The 23,812-nt window shown below is 40.3% G+C and overlaps 1 protein-coding gene across 3 annotated transcripts in view; it reads right to left on the bottom strand.

Moving 5' to 3' along the window:
* LOC129266557 (uncharacterized) overlaps positions 1-23,812 on the bottom strand; it is a 182,488-nt gene that overhangs the window by 93,628 nt on the left and 65,048 nt on the right. For all 3 annotated transcript variants that reach the window (XM_064104023.1, XM_064104024.1, XM_064104025.1), the window contains 22 exons: positions 23,114-23,278; positions 22,323-22,595; positions 21,614-21,853; positions 20,961-21,122; positions 19,997-20,164; positions 18,168-18,401; positions 17,611-17,769; positions 16,696-16,992; positions 15,827-15,973; positions 14,268-14,369; positions 13,530-13,706; positions 12,600-12,851; positions 11,635-11,937; positions 10,706-10,889; positions 9,400-9,551; positions 8,580-8,708; positions 6,929-7,075; positions 6,309-6,506; positions 4,921-5,116; positions 4,231-4,436; positions 3,463-3,702; positions 2,092-2,295 (listed from right to left, as the gene is read on the bottom strand). In XM_064104023.1, coding sequence (XP_063960093.1) covers positions 2,092-2,295; positions 3,463-3,702; positions 4,231-4,436; positions 4,921-5,116; positions 6,309-6,506; positions 6,929-7,075; positions 8,580-8,708; positions 9,400-9,551; positions 10,706-10,889; positions 11,635-11,937; positions 12,600-12,851; positions 13,530-13,706; positions 14,268-14,369; positions 15,827-15,973; positions 16,696-16,992; positions 17,611-17,769; positions 18,168-18,401; positions 19,997-20,164; positions 20,961-21,122; positions 21,614-21,853; positions 22,323-22,595; positions 23,114-23,278 — 4,335 coding nt within the window. The remainder of the gene's footprint in view (positions 1-2,091; positions 2,296-3,462; positions 3,703-4,230; positions 4,437-4,920; positions 5,117-6,308; positions 6,507-6,928; positions 7,076-8,579; positions 8,709-9,399; positions 9,552-10,705; positions 10,890-11,634; positions 11,938-12,599; positions 12,852-13,529; positions 13,707-14,267; positions 14,370-15,826; positions 15,974-16,695; positions 16,993-17,610; positions 17,770-18,167; positions 18,402-19,996; positions 20,165-20,960; positions 21,123-21,613; positions 21,854-22,322; positions 22,596-23,113; positions 23,279-23,812) is intronic.

Genomic DNA, 23,812 nt, shown 5'->3' with positions numbered 1-23,812 from the left:
TTGTCAACATTATCATCATAATCACTGTTATCATTATTATCACCACCACAATCATCAGCAGCAGCATCAGCATTATCATCATCATCACAAGCATCCTCAGCATCATCATCACCATCATCATCACAATCATCATCAGCATCATCAGCATCATCATCATCATCACCATCATCACCATCATCACAATCATCATCATCATCATCATCATCATCATCATCATCATCACCACCATCATCATCATCATCCTCATCACCATCATCCTCATCACCATCATCATCATCATCCTCATCATCACCACCACCACCATCACCAATATCATCATCATTACCATCACAGTTCCCACCATAATCATCTTCACCATTACAATCATCAACACCATTATCATCACCACCACTACCATCATCATCACACCCTTCCTTACCAGGAGAGCAAGGTCCGGTAGGGTACCCCAGTCCATCAATCTCACAGTAGAACCCTCCTGGACAGGCGATACAGTCACCCACCTCAGTAGCGTGTGTAGTATTGTAGTACGTCCCATCATTCATCATTCATCATCATCATCACCACCACCACCACCACCACCATCATCATCATCATCATCATCATCATCAACATCATCACCTTAATCACAATCATCATCATCATCATCATCATCATCATCATCACCACCACCACCACCACCACCACCACCACCATCATCATCATCATCATCATCATCATCAACATCATCACCTTAATCACAATCATCATCATCATCATCATCATCATCATCATCACCACCATCATCATCATCATCCTCATCATCATCATCCTCATCATCCTCATCACCATCATCCTCATCACCATCATCATCATCATCATCCTCATCATCACCACCATCATCATTTCCATTGTCAACATTATCATCATAATCAACATCATCACCATCATCACAATCATCATCATCATCATCATCATCATCACCACCATCATCATCATCATCCTCATCATCCTCATCACCATCATCCTCATCACCATCATCATCATCATCATCCCCACCATCATCACTATCATCATTTCCATTGTCAACATTATCATCATAATCACTGTTATCATTATTATCACCACCACAATCATCAGCAGCAGCATCAGCATTATCATCATCATCACAATCATCCTCATCATCCTCATCATCATCAACATCATCACAATCATCATCATCATCATCATCATCACCACCATCATCATCATCATCCTCATCATCCTCATCACCATCATCCTCATCACCATCATCATCATCATCATCCTCATCATCACCACCACCACCATCACCAATATCATCATCATTACCATCACAGTTCCCACCATAATCATCTTCACCATTACAATCATCATCACCATTATCATCACCACCACTACCATCATCATCACACCCTTCCTTACCAGGAGAGCAAGGTCCGGTAGGGTACCCCAGTCCATCAATCTCACAGTAGAACCCTCCTGGACAGGCGATACAGTCACCCACCTCAGTAGCGTGTGTAGTGTTGTAGTACGTCCCATCATTCATCATCATCATCACCACCATCATCATCATCACCATCACCACCACCATCATCATCATCACCCCTTTCCTTACCAGGAGAGCAAGGTCCGGTAGGGTACCCCAGTCCATCAATCTCACAGTAGTACCCTCCTGGACAGGCGATACAGTCACCCACCTCAGTAGCGTGTGTAGTGTTGTAGTACGTCCCATCATTCATCATTCATCATCATCATCACCACCACCACCACCACCACCATCATCATCATCATCATCATCATCATCATCATCATCACCATCACAATTCCAACCATAATCATCTTCATCATTACAATCATCATCACCATTATCATCATCATCATCATCATCATCACCATCCTCATCATCAACACCACCATCACTATTATCGTCATCATCATCACCACCATCATCATCATCAGCATTATCATCAGGATCTTCAACATTGTCATCTCCATCACCATCATCATCAACATCATCACCATCACAATCCACATCATCGTCATTGTCATCACCACCACCACCACCACCATCATCATCATCCCACCCTTCCTTACCTGGAGAGCAAGGTCCGGTAGGGTACCCCAGTCCATCGATCTCACAGTAGTACCCTCCTGGACAAGCAATACAGTCACCCATCTCGGTAGCGTGTGTAGTGTTGTAGTACGTCCCATCAGGGCAGGGGTTCTCGTAGATGGAAGTCGTGCCGATCGGACAGTAGTGACCCTCTGGACAGGGCGTGTCCTCGTAGGTGACCGCGCCTGCAATAGTTACGATGCAAAGACGTTCAAAGTACTATGCTTTTGTAGAGATGATTCAGATGCCTATGCTAATATAGGAATAAAGTCAAATACTTTACCCAGTTGCGGACAGTGACCCGGAGAAGACAATGATTGGAGGGGCACTTTATTGTTTGTGAACAATGCTGTGCCCCTTCCAATACTTTGTCTCCTCCAGGTCACGGTCTGTAACTGACTTTACTGATTGCTACAGTACATGTAATCCTGATCTGTAACTCAAGGCAAAAGGCGGTCATCTGGGAAAGAGTGGAAAGTCTTTCCCCTTCCTTACACACCGTTCCTTCTCTGAAACTAGTCCCTGATCCTGATCGAGGCCTTGGCTTCAATTAGTCACATGCAGGCAATTCAAAAGATTCCAAGCCGTCTTTCACGTGCTAGACGTACATAGTCCAGTGCGTACAGAATCCGCACAATCTCAACCATTATAAGGATCTCCTCTTCAGCAGATACATGTACATCATTCGCCAGGAGAAGCCAATTGATCATTGGCGAAAAGTCGCAACAGTGAATTGTATTTCCCTTTTTTTTTATTCTATCTACATATTTCTTTTCAAATATTTTGAAGCTGCTAAAGGTACAATCAAATCAATTTTTTATCAAATAAACGATGAACATACATGTAATAGCAGACCTGCCAACCACTGAGAATGAAAAATTGTATTCTGTGATAAAAAAACTGTATTTTTCCACAAAAAAGTGCATTTCATAATAAAATATGTGGTGCACTCGCTCATCACGGCGCTCAAGCTGCATGCAGGCTAAAATGCGCACTGCTCTTCCAGATGAAAAAAAAGAAACACATTGAAACATGTGTATATCTAAGCCTGGTTTTAACAAAATGATTAGTTACCCTGAAATTACATTGATCTAATAAACATATTTGTGTAAGTTTTATGAAATAGAGACATATAGAGATGATTTTTCTCAATAAATAGCGATTTGTAAAAAAAAAATATATATATATATATATTTTTTTTTTTCTTTACAAAAACGTATTTTTTAAAGGAAAAACGTACTGCCGTATTTTGATTGTTTTGCAAAAACGTACTAAATACGCCCAAAACGTACTGGTTGGCAGGTCTGTAATAGTTGATACCTCAATATTCCCACCATACAGATCACACTTACCTTCAAGACAGTAGTACCCAGCAGGACAATCCCAGCATGTGTCTAATCCTGTAGTATTAGCGTACGACCCAGCCTCGCACTCTATCGGTTGATTGGACCCACGAGGGCAGTAGGACCCCTCGGGGCAGATGCCGCCGACGCCGGTGTGCTCGCCGAGGACGGCGCAGGATGCGTTTACCAGGGTGGAGTTGTTGTTGCCGTTGGGGTCGGCTCTGTCTACACCGTATTCACAGTAAAACCCTGGAAGAAGGGGGACATTAATGACTTCATTTATGAAAGGATGTTCCTAAAGGATGAATGGACTGTGTATTGCTTTAGATTGGCAACATATATGTACAAATTTCTTTTCAACTGCTTTTGAATGATTTTTTTTTTTTTTTTTTAATCCTTGGGAAATATGAGTCAGAATTGTTCAAAGAAATGTCAGTTCCATATACCTGTCCCATCAAATCCAATCTGCGAGTTTGTGAAGTACTGATATCTAGTCGCATTATAAGAGAGGTCGCTGAAACCAGGCAAAAAAATAATATAATTTTTATTTTCGGCAACTGCTTCCTACAACCAGCTGCCTAAATCTGTGACATAAAGCTTTAATAGTGCAGTGATTTTACAGAGCTCTTTTGACGATTTCAGGGGCAAAATCGCCCGAGCACCCTCCCCATGTAATTTAAAGATTATTTTTTCAATTTTTATAATTCTACATGTAATTCCTAGCAAAACAGGTACCTGTATCAATGATAATAATACTTAAAAGCTACCCAAACTCACCTGGATCACATTCTGTTATGTAATCAGTCTGAGCCATCTCTCCGCAGTAATAACCACCAGGACACTGCCTACATTCTAGCTCTTCAGAGAGACCGGTATCATTGTTATAGGTCCCACGGAGGCAAGGCTGCCAGTCGATACCGGTTCCGTCTGGGCAGTAGTACCCCTCCGGACACATCGCTATGAGGTCCCCAAGAACACAATACCTGAAATAGGAAAGACAAAGATTGGTATCAATGTTATAGGTACATGTACCATGGGGGCAAGGCTGCCAGTCGATACCGGTTCCGTCTCGGCCGTAGAACCCCTCTCTTGATACAGGAGTATGAGGTCTCCAAGTAAACAGTATTTACTGCGATGGGAAAGGTTACAAATGAATTATTCATGGAATTGCTGTAATCATCAGTCAACTCCAGATTTGGTATTGCATTCTTTCAAAAATAAGATATCATCAAAAGCATTGACATCATCATCAGATGATTATAATCACGATCATCATGATCATGATCATCATCATTTTCACTAACATCATTACCATCATCATCATCACCATCACCATCACCACCACCATCATCATCATCATCATCATTACCATCACCATCACCACCACCATCATCATCATCATCATCATCATCATCAGCATCATCATCACCACCACCATCATCATCATGAATACCAATCAGGACTCACCATCCTGCGGGGCAAATGAAACACTCTGATGCATGCGTCTGATTCATGTACGTTCCGTTCTCACATAGCAGCGGCTCGGTGGAGTTGAGCGGGCAGTAATGACTGACCGAACATGGGTAGTCGTATGGTCTGGATGAGTTCTGACCGGCCGGACAGTAGTACCCAGGCTCGCACGGACCAGTTGGCTCAACAAGACCTAGAAAATAAATTGACAAATAGAAAATCAATACCAGTCAGAAAATGGATCAACACAATAATTAACACATAACGGCGAACAGCTTGTATAACATCAATATTAATAAACTTCTGATCCTTAAATTAGCCAAAATCATTCATTTTCTATTAATTCTTAAAATTTGAAAAAAAAACCAATACAATGATCAGAATGCATGATGATAGCAACATTTTTCAATACATTGCCAATTTGCATTTTTGATTCAGTGATTTTTTTGGTTTTTATTGCATAACACAACAATACATGTATGTGACCTGCAACCCCCAAACCAATAATAAGTCACCATAGGGAACTTCAAGGTTCTCTATAATTGCAAAAACAGAAGATTGGTCTTCAGAAGGTAAAAATAACAAAATTATTTTTTTCTGTAAGAAAGATTATTTCCAGTTCTTCATCATTGTCAATATTTGAAGTTGTACAGTTACATACAAGATAAGATATAAGAATTTCTCTAACACCATTTTTGGCGGACTATGTGGTGTTTCACTGAGAATGCGCAGTGTCCACATCTCATGCTTGAGTGAACCACAAACTTTAAACCTTGTCTTCTCCTTATTTTTTTTTGAAGCTCTCGCTGAATTTCTTCAGCATTCAATCAAGTACATGTATTTGTGTGGGTTATTGACAAGTTATTTATTATTTCAAAGCTAAGTATGTGCCTTTTTTAGCTTAAAGGTAAAAGACAGTAGTTGCAGCAAACAATTATTTTATGAGAAAGTCTTTTAAATCAAGATTAATTGTCAAGATTTTATCATACGTCTAGATCTGGTACATTAATGTAACCTTATCTTTGTAAAATCATGAAATCTTAGCTCAAAATTGATAATTCTGATGATCACTAACACAGAAAAGCATATGTGGGACACAGTGTATTAATATTGCTCCGAAAAATACCTAACATTTGATGGGATTCCGTGCTTATTTTGCTTATATCTCAGCAATTACACATTTTCTTCCAGAGATATTTGGCACATATTTTTTATTCTTACAAATACTTTGGTGGTAATTTCATTGGATTCTGTTCGAACTCATTTTGAGACTGTTACCAGAACTGGTATTAGTCTTTAATTAAAATCTCAAAATTAATTTTGGTAACTTAATTTTGGTTGTGGGGTGGATTGTTAGAAAAAATACATTGCAATAATATACTGACCTTGTGTTTCGCAGTAACTGCCTGGCGTACAGTAAGTGCAGTCACCGACCTCTTTCTGACCTTGGTAGGGGTTAAAGGTCCCCTCTGGACATCCAGTGGGGGAAGGCGACCCCTCGGGACAATAGTGACCCTCCGTACAGGTCATCTCTGTGCGTGACGAAGAGCCCAGAGGGCAGTAGAAGCCTTCTTGGCAGAGGCCTGAACGGAGAAAGATTTTAATAACTGAGGGGTTAGAAATGGTGTGCGTAATTTAGTATCAAGCAGTAAAGAATGGACAAATGTAGTGAGCTTTCTCTGTTTAGGCCTAAATGGAGAAAGAGATTTTAAAGATGAAGGGGGACTTAAAACTGGTGTGCTCATATGCAGCAGTATAGGATGGACAAAGTGGTGAGCTTTCCTGGCCAAGGCATATAGATAGAGAAAGAAGTTTTAATGATGGAGGGGGACTTAAAACTTATGTGTGCATATACATGTACATGTACAGCATTAGAGAATGGTCAAGTAAAGAACTGGCAAGACTTTCACAAGCTAATCTAACCTACAGTAATATCCCGCAAGACGGTACATACAAACCAGTCCAACATTACATGTATTAACACCAACACTAAACAACACCTAACCTTCGGTGTCAGTGAGATTGACACTCTCACAGTAGTATCCAGCTAGACACTGTGTACACTGCGTAACATTGTGTAGACCCATTTGATTGCTGAAAGTACCGGCGGGGCACTGGTACGGCTCGGCTGTGCCTTCGGGACAGTAGAAACCTAAAATATAATGTAGAAATTAAAAGTTCATTACATTCAGGTCTTCTGTTTTTGGTGACACAACATTTGCTCCAGCGACAATTGCTCTGGGCTTTATTTCGTCTGAGATGTAGGGTTAGGTTTAGGATTGCAATAGGGTTTTATATTTGGATTTGGGTAAGGTTTTGGGTAAGGTATAGTGTTCAATCCAGGGTTGAAGTTAGTCATTCCATTAATGCGTGGAATTTGCAGCGGAGCAATTGTCTCCTGGGCACATGTCATGGAACCCTTCTTTGGGGTCACAGAAGGAGGCTTTTACACAGAGAGGTCGTACAAAACACATATGATGGTGGGCCCCAAGTCTGCGCACCTAACAATTTGAGTTAAGATTTAACATGAATTTCTTCTTATTTCACAAAATCTTTTGGTTAATAGTGTTCCTTATATTATTAAGAGTAGGTGTACCAAATTTCTTATTAAAAAATGAAAGAAAATATAAGATTTTCTTGAAAAAATCTCGGGCAGTCATTTTCAGATTGAAAAAAAAAATGGTACCCCATGTCTGCGCACTCATTCACTTTGCACACGATTCGGGGATTTTGATGACAAAGGCTGCATTTTGAGGCCGTCACATGAAATGCCCTGAATTCATTATTTTCCACCATTTTGAGTCAGATTTTTTTATGAATACCTGTCTATGTATTGCATGTGTAAAATTTGTGCTCGTTGCGTATCTTCTTGTACTAGAATCGTGCACATACGCAGGTGCACAGACTTGGGAGACCGCGCAGACATGGGGGAACTGACCATACATGTCCATGTATATTCCAGTGGTCATATTAGGCTCCAATCTTTATATGATATTGAAGAGCTTGAACACATATAGAAGAAAGAGATTCATAAGAAATTCATGAAATTGGATAACAACAATTAAAGCAGATACGAATCAATAGCGCCATCTCGAGTCCTCAATTACTCATACCTGGCCAGTTTCCTGACCCATAATGCTAGTGTAGTCTAGTAATATAGACCCACTTGAATGATAACATGCTAATTGACTACTCAATACATTTATACCGCAATAATTATGTTACCTAGTAGCAAGACAATTACTTTTCCTCTCAAAACATTTTAGTTTCTCTATACAAATACAATAATAGGTCACTTTATTCTCTGTAGTATAAGTAAACATCTGAAAATGTATATTTTAAGATGTTTTAAGATGTCTTTATAACGCACAGTCAATGAGAGACCACACACAGTTCACTTCCCCTTTAATAATCCTAGGCCAATGATATTCACCCAACATTGACATTTTATTGAACAAGTTTAAGATCAATATTCTCTTTATTCAAGCACAATTCAATCCTCTGTAATGAATTAACAACATCTATGACTTCATGACTTTCCTTTTCGTTTGTTTGTTCATTTTTTGTTTTTCTATAAATATCATTTCAATCATTTGCAAATATTGTAATCCATTTGCTATTTGGTATGATTCATTTTAATAAAGAAAACAGCTTACCTGCAGGGCAGACGTCAGCATCATATCCTAGCTCCGGTGTAGATGTGTTAGCGTACTGTCTGCAGTAATATCCAGCGTTGCAGAGATCACTGGGTGAGGTCAGTCCTACCTCTTCACAGTAATACCCACCTATATAAAAACAGGTTGAAATTTTGTCATTTTTTCATGCTTTGAGTAAATCAAAGCATTCTAAGGTACATGTAACATAACACTTCCTTAGTGATTAAGCATGCATCGGATGGTCAATATCATCAAACATATAATTTTGTATGATAAACTGCTAAGCTCTGTGCCATGAAGCCCACACCTAATTCAGACAAATACATGTACATGTATCATAATCACAGGTAAAAACTGAGGCCGTTAAGCTCAAAACCCGCAAATAAATTGGCCAAATCTATTTTAACATTTAAAAAAATAAAATAAAACCGATACTTATTTTTCAAATTATATGCATCTTGTCAAGTCTGACAAACTATTAGTAATGCAAACAAGCACTTTGGGTTATTTTATTGGATTCTGTTGGAATTCATACACGAGTCTATTCAATGCTTCCTACTCTTAATACTCAATAACTTAAGTTCTTGTTATCATCGCTTAATTTTCTTTCTCCCTCTCTCTCTTCCTTCTTTTTTCTGCGCCTTGGATTTGGTAAAATATAAATCTTATCTAGTATTATTATTATTTTTGTGAGATTGTGAGCACAACTGGCATTTCTTTCTAAGAAGTCTAAATCTATCCATCTTCACTGATATTACTTGATTCAATGTAAAAGAATATCAGGAAAAACAAAAAAAGCTATTTTTTGTTCTTTCCTCACCTGTACAAGCGGTACACTGCGATTCCCGTGCATATCCCGTCTCATTGCCGTAGGTCCCGGTAGGGCAAGGGAATTCATCAGCTCTGGTAGTACCCGCTGGGCAGTAGTAGCCAGCTGGGCAAGTGATGTTTGCTGTTACAACACCGTTTGAACTAAGAAAAAGACAAAACCGGTAGATGGTTACCGTTTTTCCTGCCAATATTTAATGCATATCAATTGAATAATAGCAATAGCAATCTTCAATCAATTTGGGTCAATTCAAATCAATTGCCAGAGACAGAAATGGATGATGATGATGATAATGATGATGAGTATGATGATGAGTATGATGATGACAGTGATGATGAGTATGATGATGAGTGATGATGATGATGAGTATGATGATGATAATGAGTATGATGATGACAGTGATGATGACGATGATGATGAGTATGATGATGAGTATGATGATGATAATGATGATGACGATGATGATGAGTATGATGATGACAGTGATGATGAGTATGATGATGAGTATGATGATGATAATGATGATGACGATGATGATGAGTATGATGATGACAGTGATGATGAGTATGATGATGAGTATGATGATGAGTATGATGATGAGTATGATGATGATAATAATGATGAGTATGATGATGAGTATGATGATGACAGTGATGATGAGTATGATGATGAGTATGATGATGATAATGATGATGAGTATGATGATGAGTACAGTGTATGATGATGACAGTGATGATGACGATGATGAGTATGATGATGAGTGATGATGATGGTAATGATGGTAATGATGATCATGATCATGCTCATGGTAAAAAAGAGGGAAAATGATGAAGATGATGATGATGATAAAATTGATTGATTGAGGTCAGTATGTGAGATGTACATTGCTCTACCATTATTTATTACCATCTTCAGTAACTTATGTACATGTATAAGTGACAAGAACTGTAATAGTTCTATAGAAAATCCAAACTATTAAGTGAGAAATTTTTACATGAAATTAGCAGTGGTCCTATAGAATACCTTCTATTCAACATAGAATCAATATGAGTAATGCACTGTAAGAGGTATAGAAGAAGAAGATATTAATCCTTTCTTAAGATTTGGTCACTGGCAACTATCTGACTTGAAAGAATTTGACAGTTACATGTAGCAATGACATGGTTTGTTATCTCTTTTTATCCCACTCAAATTTTCTCTCTCTTTCCCTTTTTCTCACTTTCTCTCTTCTTCCTTTCTCCGCCAAACTTGCCACTCTCTGTGAAAATCACTAAATATCACTGGAATCACTCCTTACTTATCACAATAGTACCCCTCTGGGCACGTATCACACGTCCACTGGCCTTCTTCAGTTTGGTAAGTTCCGCTTGGACACAGGATGGGGTCAAAGGTCATCTCAGGGCAGTAGTAGCCAACAGGGCAAGGGGCTGCATCTGCTACCTGCTGGCCGGGTGTACAGTAGAACCCTTGGCTGCAGTTACCTGAGAGAGAGAGAAAGAAAAGCTTCTGTAATTATGATTTTGCGCAACATATGCAAATTGACAATTGAAATAGGTAAATGCTTGGAGTTTATGATTTTGTTCTAGATGCCTGTCAAGCAAGATACTGTATGCAAATTACTCTCTCTAGATACATGAATAAAGTTAATAAAGTTAATTCCCTTTCTCAATCCCTCAAGCAATTCCCCTCCCCAAACCATTTAAAACCGTAACTCTCTCTCCCCTCCCCTTCATCTCTCTCAGACACTGTTCTTACTTTACTTTCTAAAACTAGTTTACTGGAAACCGGTTCAGGAAACCAGTTTGGTAGATCGCTTTGCTACATGTAGCATTCCCATTTGATCACCCGAAAGTGGTTTTCAAAACCACTACGCCTAAAGCGGTCTTGTTGCTATGGGAACGCTCTCGGCAGGTTGACATGTTTCGCGTTAAATTTTAAACCGCAACGTAGACATTCTACACACAGTGTGTGGAGTAGCATGCTCAAAATGTGCGAAGATCGCTTGAAAAAATCACCTAGACCGTTCTCATTACATGTTAAACTAGTTTCCAGTAAATTAGTTTTAGGTTGGTAATGAGATCAGGGCCTCACTCATTCTGTTGGAAAAACCAAAGTGTATACTTGTATATTGAACAGTGTATTAAGCGACATGATAACCATACATATATGATACTAGGAAAATGAAAAACAAAGCAACTAAAAGGAAGATTCTCTTCTCCTGCTCACCTGAGGGCGCTGTCAGATTATGATCTCCGCAGTACTGTCCATGTGTGCAATCCAGACAGTCCGTGACATTCTCATTCCTAAGGGAGGGGCTGTACGTCCCCAGGGGACAGGCCAGAGGATACGAAGACCCCTCCCCGCAATAGAACCCAGCCGGGCATTCATCCCCAGTCGATCCGTCCAGGGGCGTGGGCGTGGTGGCAGCGAGGGTGCAGTAGAACCCTGGGGCACACATGTCCGTGGGGGCGGGAAGACCGGCGATATCACAGTAGTAGCCAGGGGTGCATGGGACTGGTGCATCAGAGCCTACAATGTACAAAAAAAAATTCAAGCAGATATTTTATAAGCCGATAAAATAAGGGAGGCAGACAGAACCATAGTGGCTGTAGAACCAGGGTGACCGACCCTGTGGCACTTGCAAGTATTCCCTGTCCACACTGCCAAAGAATAATTACGGTACAAAATTGCCTGACACGCCAGAGACTGTTCAGGGCTTGGTTTGGCCTGATGAGTCATCTACGGGCCCATCAGGCCAGACTACTCTAAACCGCAGGATGATTAGGTGGTCCTCATCGCATTAACAGATGAACATATATATAGTTTAGTTGAGTATCTTCCTGGTGTACAGAACAAATAAACATTGTGTACCTTTAATCAGATGAATAAAAAAGAAAACTAACTGGCACAGTAAAAATTACAGCATAGTGTTCAATACGAAATCCCTCATGAGGCACACTTTAAAAGGCCTGCGGGTAAGGTAGACCAAAGAATATTGATACTAATAGGAGAACACAGCATCAATTGGAGCAATTAAATGAGAAAAGTGTCAAGTAAACATACACTGTAAGAGAGAAGTTAGGAAGAGAGATGAATGAAGGAATTCAGAAGAAAGAAAATTTATGAGCATTAGGTATCAATTGACGCCAGCGTGATAATCACAAGATAAATCAGAACTAGAGGAAACCTACCCATTGGACAGTAGAACCCTGGTTGACACTCCCCTCCGTTGTCGGTCCCATTTGGGGTGTAGGCACTCTCTGTACAGTACCAGCCCTCGTCACACTCTCCTGTGTAGTTACTGTTACCATACCCAGCGCAGTAGCGACCTCCAGGACAGGCAAGGCACTCGTCCATTGACTTGGCATTGTACTGGGGTTGGTAGGTTCCTGGTGGGCAGCGGAACTCGTACGCATGGGTCGTTCCGTTGGGACAGTACTGACCTGAAGGGAAAAATAGTTATATCATTTCAATAGATTTTGATCAAGGTGCAAAAAAGGTGAACTACAAGTACAGTTTACATTGAATGTTGTTTGACAGATATACATGTACCATGGGGAAAATAAAGCCACAATGAATGAAAATCATTTCAAAATTTTTATCCTATGATTTGCTAGAAGAAGTTCTAAAGGATCTTAACCAACTTACCAGGCACAAATGGTGTACTAGAAAACTCTGGAGCATTGGTCATGCAGTAGTAACCTTCGGGACACACCATACACTCAGCCTGCTATGTTAGACTGTTATAGGTTCAACGTGTCTTACAATAAGATGGATTCCTGAAGGATCTTAATCAACTTACCTGGAAGACATGGTGTACTACATGTAGAGAACTATGTAGCATTGGCCATGCAGTAGTAACCTTCAGGACACACCATACTCTCAGCCTGCTGTATGAGACTGTTGTAGAATCAAGGTATCCTACAATTAGATGGATTCCTCAAGGATCTTAATCAACTTACCTGGCAGACATGGTGTACTACATGTAGATAACTCTGTGGCATTGGTCATGCAGTAGTAACTTCAAGACACACCATACACCCAGCCTGCTGTGTTAGACTGTTGTAAGTTCAAGGTATCCTACAATTAGATGGATTCCTCAAGGATCTTAACCAACTTACCTGGAAGACATGGTGTACTAGAGAACTCTGTAGCATTGGCCATGCAGTAGTAACCTTCGGGACACACCATACACTCAGGCTGCTGCGTAAGACTGTTATAGGTTCCGGCCTCGCAGGGGATCGGCAGAGATGACCCCTCTGGACAGTAATGACCGATCGGACAGATTCCTCCTTCGCCTGGTCAAAAGGAAAGAGGAGATATCAGTCGGCGTTGACATATTACATTGTGCAATTTTTCTTACTTTCCTACACTTACTGTACATGTATGTAAAAGCTCCATTGCACAGAACTTCAACAAAATGGCACACTGCATCAAGCACAATGACCTACATGTAAGAGACTTTCCAGTCTTTACGTACATCTAATTTAACACAGAAATCTGACAAATGTGGTGATGCAATAATAAAACTGAGAATTTCATTGTGATTGTTTGTCACATTTAACCCTTGTTCAAATGTCAAAGATTTACAACAAATCTACTTTAAAACTGCAGCAGATTTGATATTAACTGTTTCATCACTTTTTTTTCGAGCCTTGCACATCTTTTCGACAAAGTTTAAAAGAATCAGATAAGTCGCATGATCAAGGCTTATCCTATGTCAGCTAAATAAAATTTAAAAAATCAGGAATTTGTGTACAAATGAGGGGAAAATACTGATTTCCTTAAATTTCACAAACACAAACTGTAAATTCCACACCCTAATCAGGTTGTGAAACAGAGACAATCAAAGACGTTACCTGTGAAGTATGTCTGTTCCGGGCAGGCACATGTCGAGTTGACCAAGGTCTCATTGTCGGCCCCTGGGTCTGGCCTATCGACACCAGACGTACAGTAGTAACCTGAGGAAAGGAGAAGGGAGGGTGGGGAAACAAAATTAATGAATTAACATATAACTTCAAATAAAAATTTATGAAAATGTTGGCAAATATACTGTAGCTAGTCTGCAGACACAGACCCAAGTTGACAATTTAATCAACAAGTGTGTCATGAGATAAGCCTAGCACAAGATCTGGGGAGCGTTTCATGAAAGTTGTCAGCACTGACAAGTTGGCTTTCTCCGACAGTTACCAGAGTAACAGTCAATCAAAACCAAAGATTTCACTGAAATTGTCAGCAACGACAATTTAGTCAGTGCTGATAACTTTCATGAACCATCCCCCTGACTTGCTCCGGCAAATTTCAACAAGCTCCTACAACGATTCCTCTTCAAGTGTTCAGCATGCATATTCCGATAACTAAATAAAATGTACAAGCAGACCTGCCAACCTCTGGGAATGAAAAATTGTATTTTGTGATAAAAAAAATGTATTTTACCCCCCAAAAAACTGTATTTCATAATAAAATGCGTGGCACGCGCGCTCATCGCGGCGCTCAAGCTGCATGCAAGCTAAAATGCCTCTGCTCTTGCAGATGAAAAAAAACATTGAAACATCTCACCCTGGTTTTAACAAAATGATTGAAAAAAAAACAAGTTACCTGAAATTACATTGATCCAATAACCATATTTGTGTAAGTTTTCATGAAATAGAGACATACAGAGATGATTTTTCTCAATAAATTGTGATTTACAAAAACATATTTTTTAAAGAAAAAACATGCTGTCGTATTTTGGTTGCAAAAACGTACTAAATACGCCCAAAACGTACTGGTTGGCAGGTCTGTACAAGCATAGAGAAGGAGGAACAGGAGGAGGAAAAGGAGGAGATGGCGAAGAAGGAGGAAACAACAAACACAAACCCAATCCATATTATGCCTGCCCACACTCTACTCCATGTTTGGGCCACTAAAACAATAATTCAACACCTCAGAATGATCAGCTTAGTCCATGCAATGCATCATCCTCTTAGCAAAACAGATTTGGATTTAATGGTTTTCTTGAACTGGTAAACAGAGGAGGCCATCTTCCTTGCAAAAGGTAGACGATTCCACAGTTTTGTAGCGACCACAGGTATACTTTTATATGTACATGTATAAACATAAAGCAACTGAAACATAACATAAAATCAATACAGGCCTACCAACCTGTAAACATACAAAATAGGAGTGATTCATTTCAGAAATAGAAGTCACAGCACATTTCCCATAGATGACTGTACATAACATCTGGACAAAAAAGCAGTTTTCTTTCCCTATATGATATCATGTATATCAACAATTTCCAAAAAAGGAGCAATTAGCAGGCCTGTCAATGTAATTCATTCCAATTCATTTATTTATTTTCAGATGTACATGTAACAATACAAAATCCTAAGATACATGTAACTGTAACCTGTCTACTATTTTTTTAGTTGCTTACCTGCTGAGCAGTTCCCTGATGTTTCCGTGAGATGAGATCCCAAACAGTACTGACCGCCATCACAGGGCAGACATTCTCCTTGACTAGCCAATCCTTCATCCGGGCTATAGGTGCCAGCTGGGCATGGTTGCCAGTCAAGACCAGTGCCTAAAACAATATCAATCATATCACAAAATAATAATAACAATAACAATATGCGACATTTATAGTGCTTAATACAATGTTTCTAAGCGCTGCATACTAGTATTACCCTGGCTTTAGCATGGCTATCCTGGTCAGACGCTTGTGCATTCAAGGAATTCCTTCCTACCGGGTACCCATTTACTACACCGGGGTGGAGAGTGGCAAATGTAGATAAACCCCTTGCTAAATAAAATAAAGTTAAAGATAAATGCCAATTGTGGTAACGATTTTAATATGACCTTTGTATATATAAATATTCAATATGATGTTTGTATATATAAATACAAAAAAGAAAATAGGAATGCTGGGAGAATTTATGTAACTGCTGAGAAATTAGCAAAACTAGCATGATATTCCAGTCCGATGTCAGGTCTTTTACCAAGCAATAATAAAACACTGTCTTACATGAGTTTATATACATTGGTGATCTTCAGTGTGATAATTTTTTCAGTGTGATAATTTTTTTTCTGCTTTCACAAAAATATAGTTAAAATGTTCTAGGTAAATGTACCAGATATACCTGTGGATCTATGGTGATATAGTGACAATTAACCTTGATTTTTTTAAGGTCTCCTCATGCAACCATTTTTTTTTACTACAACTACAGGCCCTTGGCCATAAGTCACAAGAGTTTGATTGGACTAGCAACACAGATGCTTCTCATAAACAAAAGAAATAGTTCTCACCGGCAGGGCAGTAGTATCCCGCAGGGCACGGCTGGGCATTCATCGAGGCGTTAGTGGGGCCAACGGGGGTGCAGTAGTACCTCTCAGGACACTCATGGCACTCGGACGCTCCAGAATAGTTAGCGTAGAATCCGCTGGGACAGGAGAGGTAGATCTCACTGCCGTTGGGACAGTGGACTCCGATCGGGCAGAGGTAGTCGGGAGGGTTGGGCTGGCTCTGACCGACGGGACAGTACCATCCTCCCCAGCATTCGTCGGTGGCGGCAGTCTGGCCACTCGCTGGGCAGAAGAAACCAGCTGTGGGGGAGTAAAGAAGAAGATTTAGATAAATCAGCTTTACACATTCAATGGAGTTGCCAGCTTTGGATGATGATGATGATGGTGATGATGATGATGATGATGATAATGATGATGATGATGAAGATGATAATAATAATGATGATGATGATGATGTTGATGAAGACGATTTCAATGATGATGATGATTTTGATGATAATGATGATGAAGATGATGATGATTTCGATGAGATTATTGGTAGTGAGAAATATGATAGTGGTGAAGACCGGGTGATAATGAAAACAATACCAATTATGTTAAAATTGATGATGATGGTCATGATGACAATGATGTTGGTGATGAGGATGGTAGTGGTGAAAAGTGGTGTGACAACAACAATCATGGTAGTGATGTTGGATTGTGATGACTGACAATGAGGAGGAGGAGGAGGAGAAGGATGATGAGGATAATGGCAATGATATTTTGCAAGAATGTTTAAAACTGTTTACATTTCAATAAAAAATCCTTACAGTAAGGGCTAAAGTTTCAATATATAGTACATCTGCATATTGTAGTATGTTTTAATTTCCACATTGCTAATCTACATACACAGACTTAAAGGATAGAAATCTGCTTTACCTGTGCAGTTGAAGCATTCATCCTGAGCGGTAAGACCCGGTTGATCCGACCAAGAGCCCAAATCACATAGACTAGGCAGAGTAGATCCTTCAGGGCAGTAGCTTCCAGCAGGACACTGCACGAAGGTTGCAACATCGGCTCCAGATTCACAGTAAAAACCTAAACAAGGTGAGGAAATGGGTTAATATTCACTGGCTCTACCAGCAGATGGTCTATTACTCAGGTAGTCTAATAATGCATGGGCTGAACTTTTTCGGATGGTGTACACGTATCCATTTGGCCTACTATCCATTCGGTGTGATTTCTGCTGAGTCTGCACTACACTTGGTCTTATACCAAGTTAGTTTAATTCTCATTCATGGTCTGTTTTCCATTTCATCTCTTAACTATTTGGGAGGATTTCATAATGCCTTTCAGATAACTATTTCATTATTTGCATATTTGAGGCAAGAAACTACTGTTCTATAAGCCAGTCTATATTTTACTGATACAAGAATTGGCTACTTTTCCTAAATTCCAGACGGAACCCACCCCCCCGTCTACTAACTCTGACTCACCAGCATTACATAAGGGTCCGGTCGTATTCATGCCATAGTCCGGACAGTATCGTCCACCGGTGCAGTTCAGGCACTCGCTGACCGCCTCGCGTCTGACCGATGGATTGTAGGTGCCCGGAGGACATGCCTGAGGTTGGGCTGACCCTTCGACGCAGTAATGACCAACTGGACATTCATTGTTGTCATCATCAAATGTAGGTGTGGAGGAGTTGGATCCAAGCTTACAGTAGTATCCTGATAGATGGTTAAAGAAAATGAAATTATTAAGAAGTAATCGGAAACAGTCCCTCAACGGTTAGAGTGCCTGCCTAATGAACGGGAGATGGTAGGTCCAATTCCCTGGCCAAGTCAAAGCAAAGACTTACACGCACGGAACCTTCTACCTTCTTGCCAGGCACTCGCTGTGTTAGGGTGGAGAAGGGTAACAATTAGTTATTATTATTTCAATGTTAGTGATGGATTTGATTTCTTTTACGCATGCAAAGAACCATAGATAGAATATGGTATATCAAAATATCTTACAGATCTCATTTCTTTACGCTCTTGTACCTCCTCAAGACCTCTCCCCTCATCGTTAACTTTGTGGACCTCGGACCTCTACAATGTATGGTAACCGCGCTTTATAGTTGCATTAGCTGTGTCATTGTCCCCTGCCACATTTTTTTCCCTTTCTTTTCTTTTAATCCCAAGTACAAACCATAAACAGAACACAGTGCGCTTAGAAACACCAGTAGTAAGCACCTTATAAATGTTATGTATCATTATTATTAACAACCCAATTTGAAATTAGTGTCATTCCTTTGGCATATTTCTACTGAGCCAAACTTTTGCTACTAAGAGATACATCTAAGCACTAAACCATCTTGAACATCCTTGAACAACCTGACCAACTCAATACTGTACATTTACCTGCTGTACAAAATGCAACCAGTTGTTTAAGACCTATATGATCCTGTAGAATTCTCCAGAGCACAGCTGGCAATCATCTATAAATCATATGATCTTTCTATTGCCCCCCCCCCCTCCAAATACATGTACCCTAGCCCATCAAGAAACAACCTAGACCATCATGTAGCAACCTCTCCAAACAAAACCATACCTGCAGTACAAGGTGAAACCGGTTCTTCAAGACCTTCCTGATCGCAGTAGATTCCTCCAGAGCATGGCTGGCAATCCTTCATAAACCATAAAATCTTTCTAATGCTCCCCACCTTTGCACATCAATAAACAACCTCGACCATCATGATCATGGAACTACCTCGCCAATCCTAACCAACCCAATACCATACCTGTGGTAGATGGTGCAACCGGTTCTTCAAGACCTTCTTGACCGCAGTGAAACCTCCAGAGCATGGCTGGCAATCCACTATAATTCATAAATCTTTCTAATGCTCCCTTCCCAATACCTCTGCCCACCAAGAAACAACCTTGACCATCACAGAACAACCTTGCCATTCCTAACCAACCCAATGCCATACCTGCAGTACAAGGTGCAACCGGTTCTTCAAGACCTTCGAGAAACTTCCAGAGCATGGCTGGCAATTCCCTAGAATTCATTAAATCCTTCTAATGCTCCCTTCCCAATACCTCTGCCCGTCAACAAACAACCTTGACCATCATGTAACAACCTTGCCAACTCAATACCATACCTGCTGTACAAGGTGCAACTGGTTCTTCGAGACCTTCCTGATCGCAGTAGAATTCTCCTGAGCATGGCTGGCAATCCACTATAATTCATAAATCTTTCTAATGCTCCCTTCCCAATACCTCTGCCCATCAAGAAACAAACTTGACCATCATGTAGCAACCTTTCCAACCAAATGCCATACCTGCTGTACAAGGTGCAACCGGTTCTTCAAGACCTTCCTGATCGCAGTAGAATCCTCCTGAGCACTGTTGGCAATCACCTATCTCTATCCTGTGGGTCAGGTTGTTAAAGGTTCCTTGAGGGCAGGCATACTGCGTGGCATACTCCGTATTCAGAGGGCAGTAGTAACCTAACACACAAAGGAGGAGGGATTATTTTTAATACTCATTAGTAAAAACATTTCATTTCATTTATTGGTTTCTGCGACTCTTTTTCATAAACACATTAACAACGAAAATGCAATAATAATATATGTAAAACTGACAAGCAGAACACTAAACAAAATTGCATTTTCTATTAATACATATCGATTTTTAGAATGTTGCAGGGGTTGCCACTATAAGCTAAGCTTGAGTGCGTGGCAACCAGAACAAACATAGCTTATTTCAAAGAGTAACTTTTCTTCTTCATAAAGATCTAAAGTTGCAAAGTTAAATAAATGAGGAGATATCAGTGTTTTTTTTTTATTTATCTTTTCCCAGACAGCTTGGAAGTTTTGAAGAGATTGCACCTGGGGCCAGTTGCATAAAACTTTTGCCATAAAAAAATAAACTCTGGCAAATTAACAAAAACTCTGGCAAACATAATTATGCCATTGAAAATTACACATTAAAAAACTCTGGCAAAAAAATTGCCAGAGTTTTTTATGGCAAAAGTTTTATGCAATGTGCCCCTGGTCAACATCTCATGCTTAAGTGAACCCAGAACCTCAAACCTTGTTTTCTTCTGATTTTTTTTTTAAGATCTCGCTGAATAACTTAATCTACATTCAAAGAAGTAATTGTGTCAGTCATTTTTGGTCACTTTCGACAGGTTACATATCATTTTAAAGCTTAGGATGTGCTTCTTTAAGCTCAATAAAATTCTCAAAATTCATTTTGGGAGACTTATTTTTGTCTTGGGGTGGCAGGTCACATATGCCTTACCTTGTGGACAGTAAGAATCATTGAAGAGAACGACTGGTTCCATGGTGCTATCACAGAAGAACCCAGCGGGACAATCCTTGCAGGAAGACTGGCCGACCTCATCCTGGTATTCGCCGGAAATACAGCGGATAGGTGAAGGGCTCCCTCGTGGGCAGTAGTGACCTGTCAGAAGGGACATAATTCATGGGAACAGTTTGAAATGAGGAATGATAAAAGTATGACAACATTTTTTAAGCCAATGTCACAGAAAATACTGCCCTCTATCTTGTCAATACAACATCGCTATCTATAACTGTGGCTTGAAATGTAATTGGACAACTTGATAATATGCCCTACCACATTAAAATTTGCATAAACAAAATTGTAATTTCATGCTACATGTACCATATCAGAATTACTAACCCACCAATAGTAAAAGGTGCTAAATGCGTACCCTGTTGGATGCAAAGGCTTAATGTAGTATACCAAACAACTGAGTCTTGAACTCTTGTTGAAATGCTTGCCAGAGAGTGGGGAAAGTGCATACATTGTGTGCGGATATACCAGGATCCGATGGCCGGGGTAATGATATACCTGTAACGTGCTTAGAGCTGACGTTCCCATGTATTACACGTCGTATAAAAGCGGAATATTATCATTATCATCAAACCCACCTAGCGTGCAGTTGTACTCAGCCGGGGTAGCCTCGCTCTGTCCAGCCGGACAGTAGTACCCTGGCCAGCACTCGTCCGTCGGTATCACATTACCACTGCCGGCGCAGTATGATCCGGGGATACAGTCAAGGCAGTCCGACTCCATGTCGTTCCGGGTGCTGTTCAGGAATTTGCCGGCGCCACAGAGGACCGGCGAGTCGCTGCCCATCGGGCAGTAAGCACCCATGGGGCACTCGTCGCCTGGAGTTGGGAGAAGATGGAAGAATTAGAATGATTCTTGCTTTTGAAGGAATCTCTACGAGTAAGGACATTCGGTGGTATTCTGATAATGAAACTTATGTTAAACCGCATACTACAAAGAATTTCAGCCCAAACTTCTACAGAATATTAGGTTTCGTTTAAACTCTTCCCTATCTAAGACAAATATAAAGTACCAAATAGTTCATAAAAATTAACTCATCATATTTTTCTCATTTCACTTTACACAATTAATTTTGGGGAAAATGGTGGCTCAGACACAATTTTATACAATGTTGTATTGAACCAGTTTCACATTTTCATCAACTATATTTGTAAAAAAAAATGTTGGAAAGTGCATGAAAAATAGGGCCATTCAGCACATTTCAGAGAGGGGAGGGGGTCAAATTTGAAAAAAAATATTAGCAGGATTAAACATGGTCGTTTACCACAAGTATATTTTCCCCTTTACCTGTGGCATTTCCGTCATTGGGTGTCGCTGAAATCGCTTTGGAAAAGCAGTAGTACCCGGCATCGCAGAGACCTGACGTATTACTCATCATGTCCTCAGCGCAGTACTCGCCACCAGGGCAGGGGAGGGGAAGGGCCGACCCCTGGGGACAGTAGTATCCCATGGTGCAGTAGGTGGACGGGGTGGGGTCGTCGTCACCCCCGGGGCAGTAGTACCCGCCCTCGCATTCGCCCATTGGCCAGTTCATGGCGGGGCTTGGGCAGTAATAGCCGGCTGAAATGGTCAACAAGAGAGGAGGAAATTAAAGATAAGATGGAAATCATAATTCTATTATCTTATGCTTATCCCATAAACAGAGTCCCAGCTGACGATCGTCTGTACACATTTTGTTAATGACTTTGGCTCGTCTGAAAAAATAGGTTGCAAGCGATCAAATTCCGATAGCAGCTGTTTTCTCCTATGAAAAAAAAACACACATTCATTCGGCAGGTTCATTTCGTTAGAACCGGGCTGCCATGACACCATGGCAACTGATGTCATCGCTTCGGTACTCTATTATCATTATCACCCCAGCTTTAGCACGAGCTGCATTCCAGCACTTAGTGCATTCAGGGAATTAATCCTGCTGGGTACCCATTCACCTCACCTGAGTTGAGTGGAGTACGATGTGGGTAAATCTATTGCTGAAGAAAAAAAAAACATTCCATGGCTGGGATTCAAACCCACTGCCCTCAGATTGAAAGACAGATTGAGTCGTAACCACTGGACCAAGACTCAGACCGATTCCTTACCTGTACAGGGTATACAAGCAGATGAATTCTTGCTCATCGTCTGATTGTTGAAAGTCCCAGCCATGCATTGGAACTGCTCTCCATAGTAGGTACCCGCTGGGCAGTAGTGACCCGATGGACAAGGGTTGATTTCATAACTGGACGATCCCTCCGGACAGTAATAACCTTGTTAGAATGACACAATGAGGTTGTTTTGGAAATTACAGTATTTGTAGCTGGTAACATGGAATTACCGAATGATTTCACTGAGTTAAAGTAACGATTCTGGATAGAGATAGAATTTGCTTTCGATTAATATCAATTCTTAACAGCAATTTGGGTCATGGGATGTACAAAATGCTGCGTACATGTACCTTCCAAAACCTGTAATCGGTTGACACTGCCGTATGTGTACCTGGTTATAATTACTATTAATTAGTGGGTATGAGGGGGGGTTCCTACTCAGCATTGCATTCAGGGAACTATTAAGAGGTTTGACTACAAATTTAGAATCAAATGGATGGACTTCACTCCTTCTTCGCAAGTGACACCCAGTTGCCTTTAAGTACCCAGTAATTATCAATAAGTAGATAGGGTAAATTCTTACCTCCTCAGAATCAAATGCACGGGACTAATAACAGGTTTTACTTTAAACCTAGAATCAAATACATGGGACTACAAGGAAGTTTGACTATAAACTTAAATTCAAATGAATGGGAC

Source organism: Lytechinus pictus, chromosome 8, assembly GCF_037042905.1.
Source record: "Lytechinus pictus isolate F3 Inbred chromosome 8, Lp3.0, whole genome shotgun sequence".
NCBI lineage: Eukaryota > Metazoa > Echinodermata > Echinoidea > Temnopleuroida > Toxopneustidae > Lytechinus > Lytechinus pictus.
Note: the sequence above shows the minus strand (reverse complement) of the source record. Positions and strands in the feature narration are given on the sequence as shown.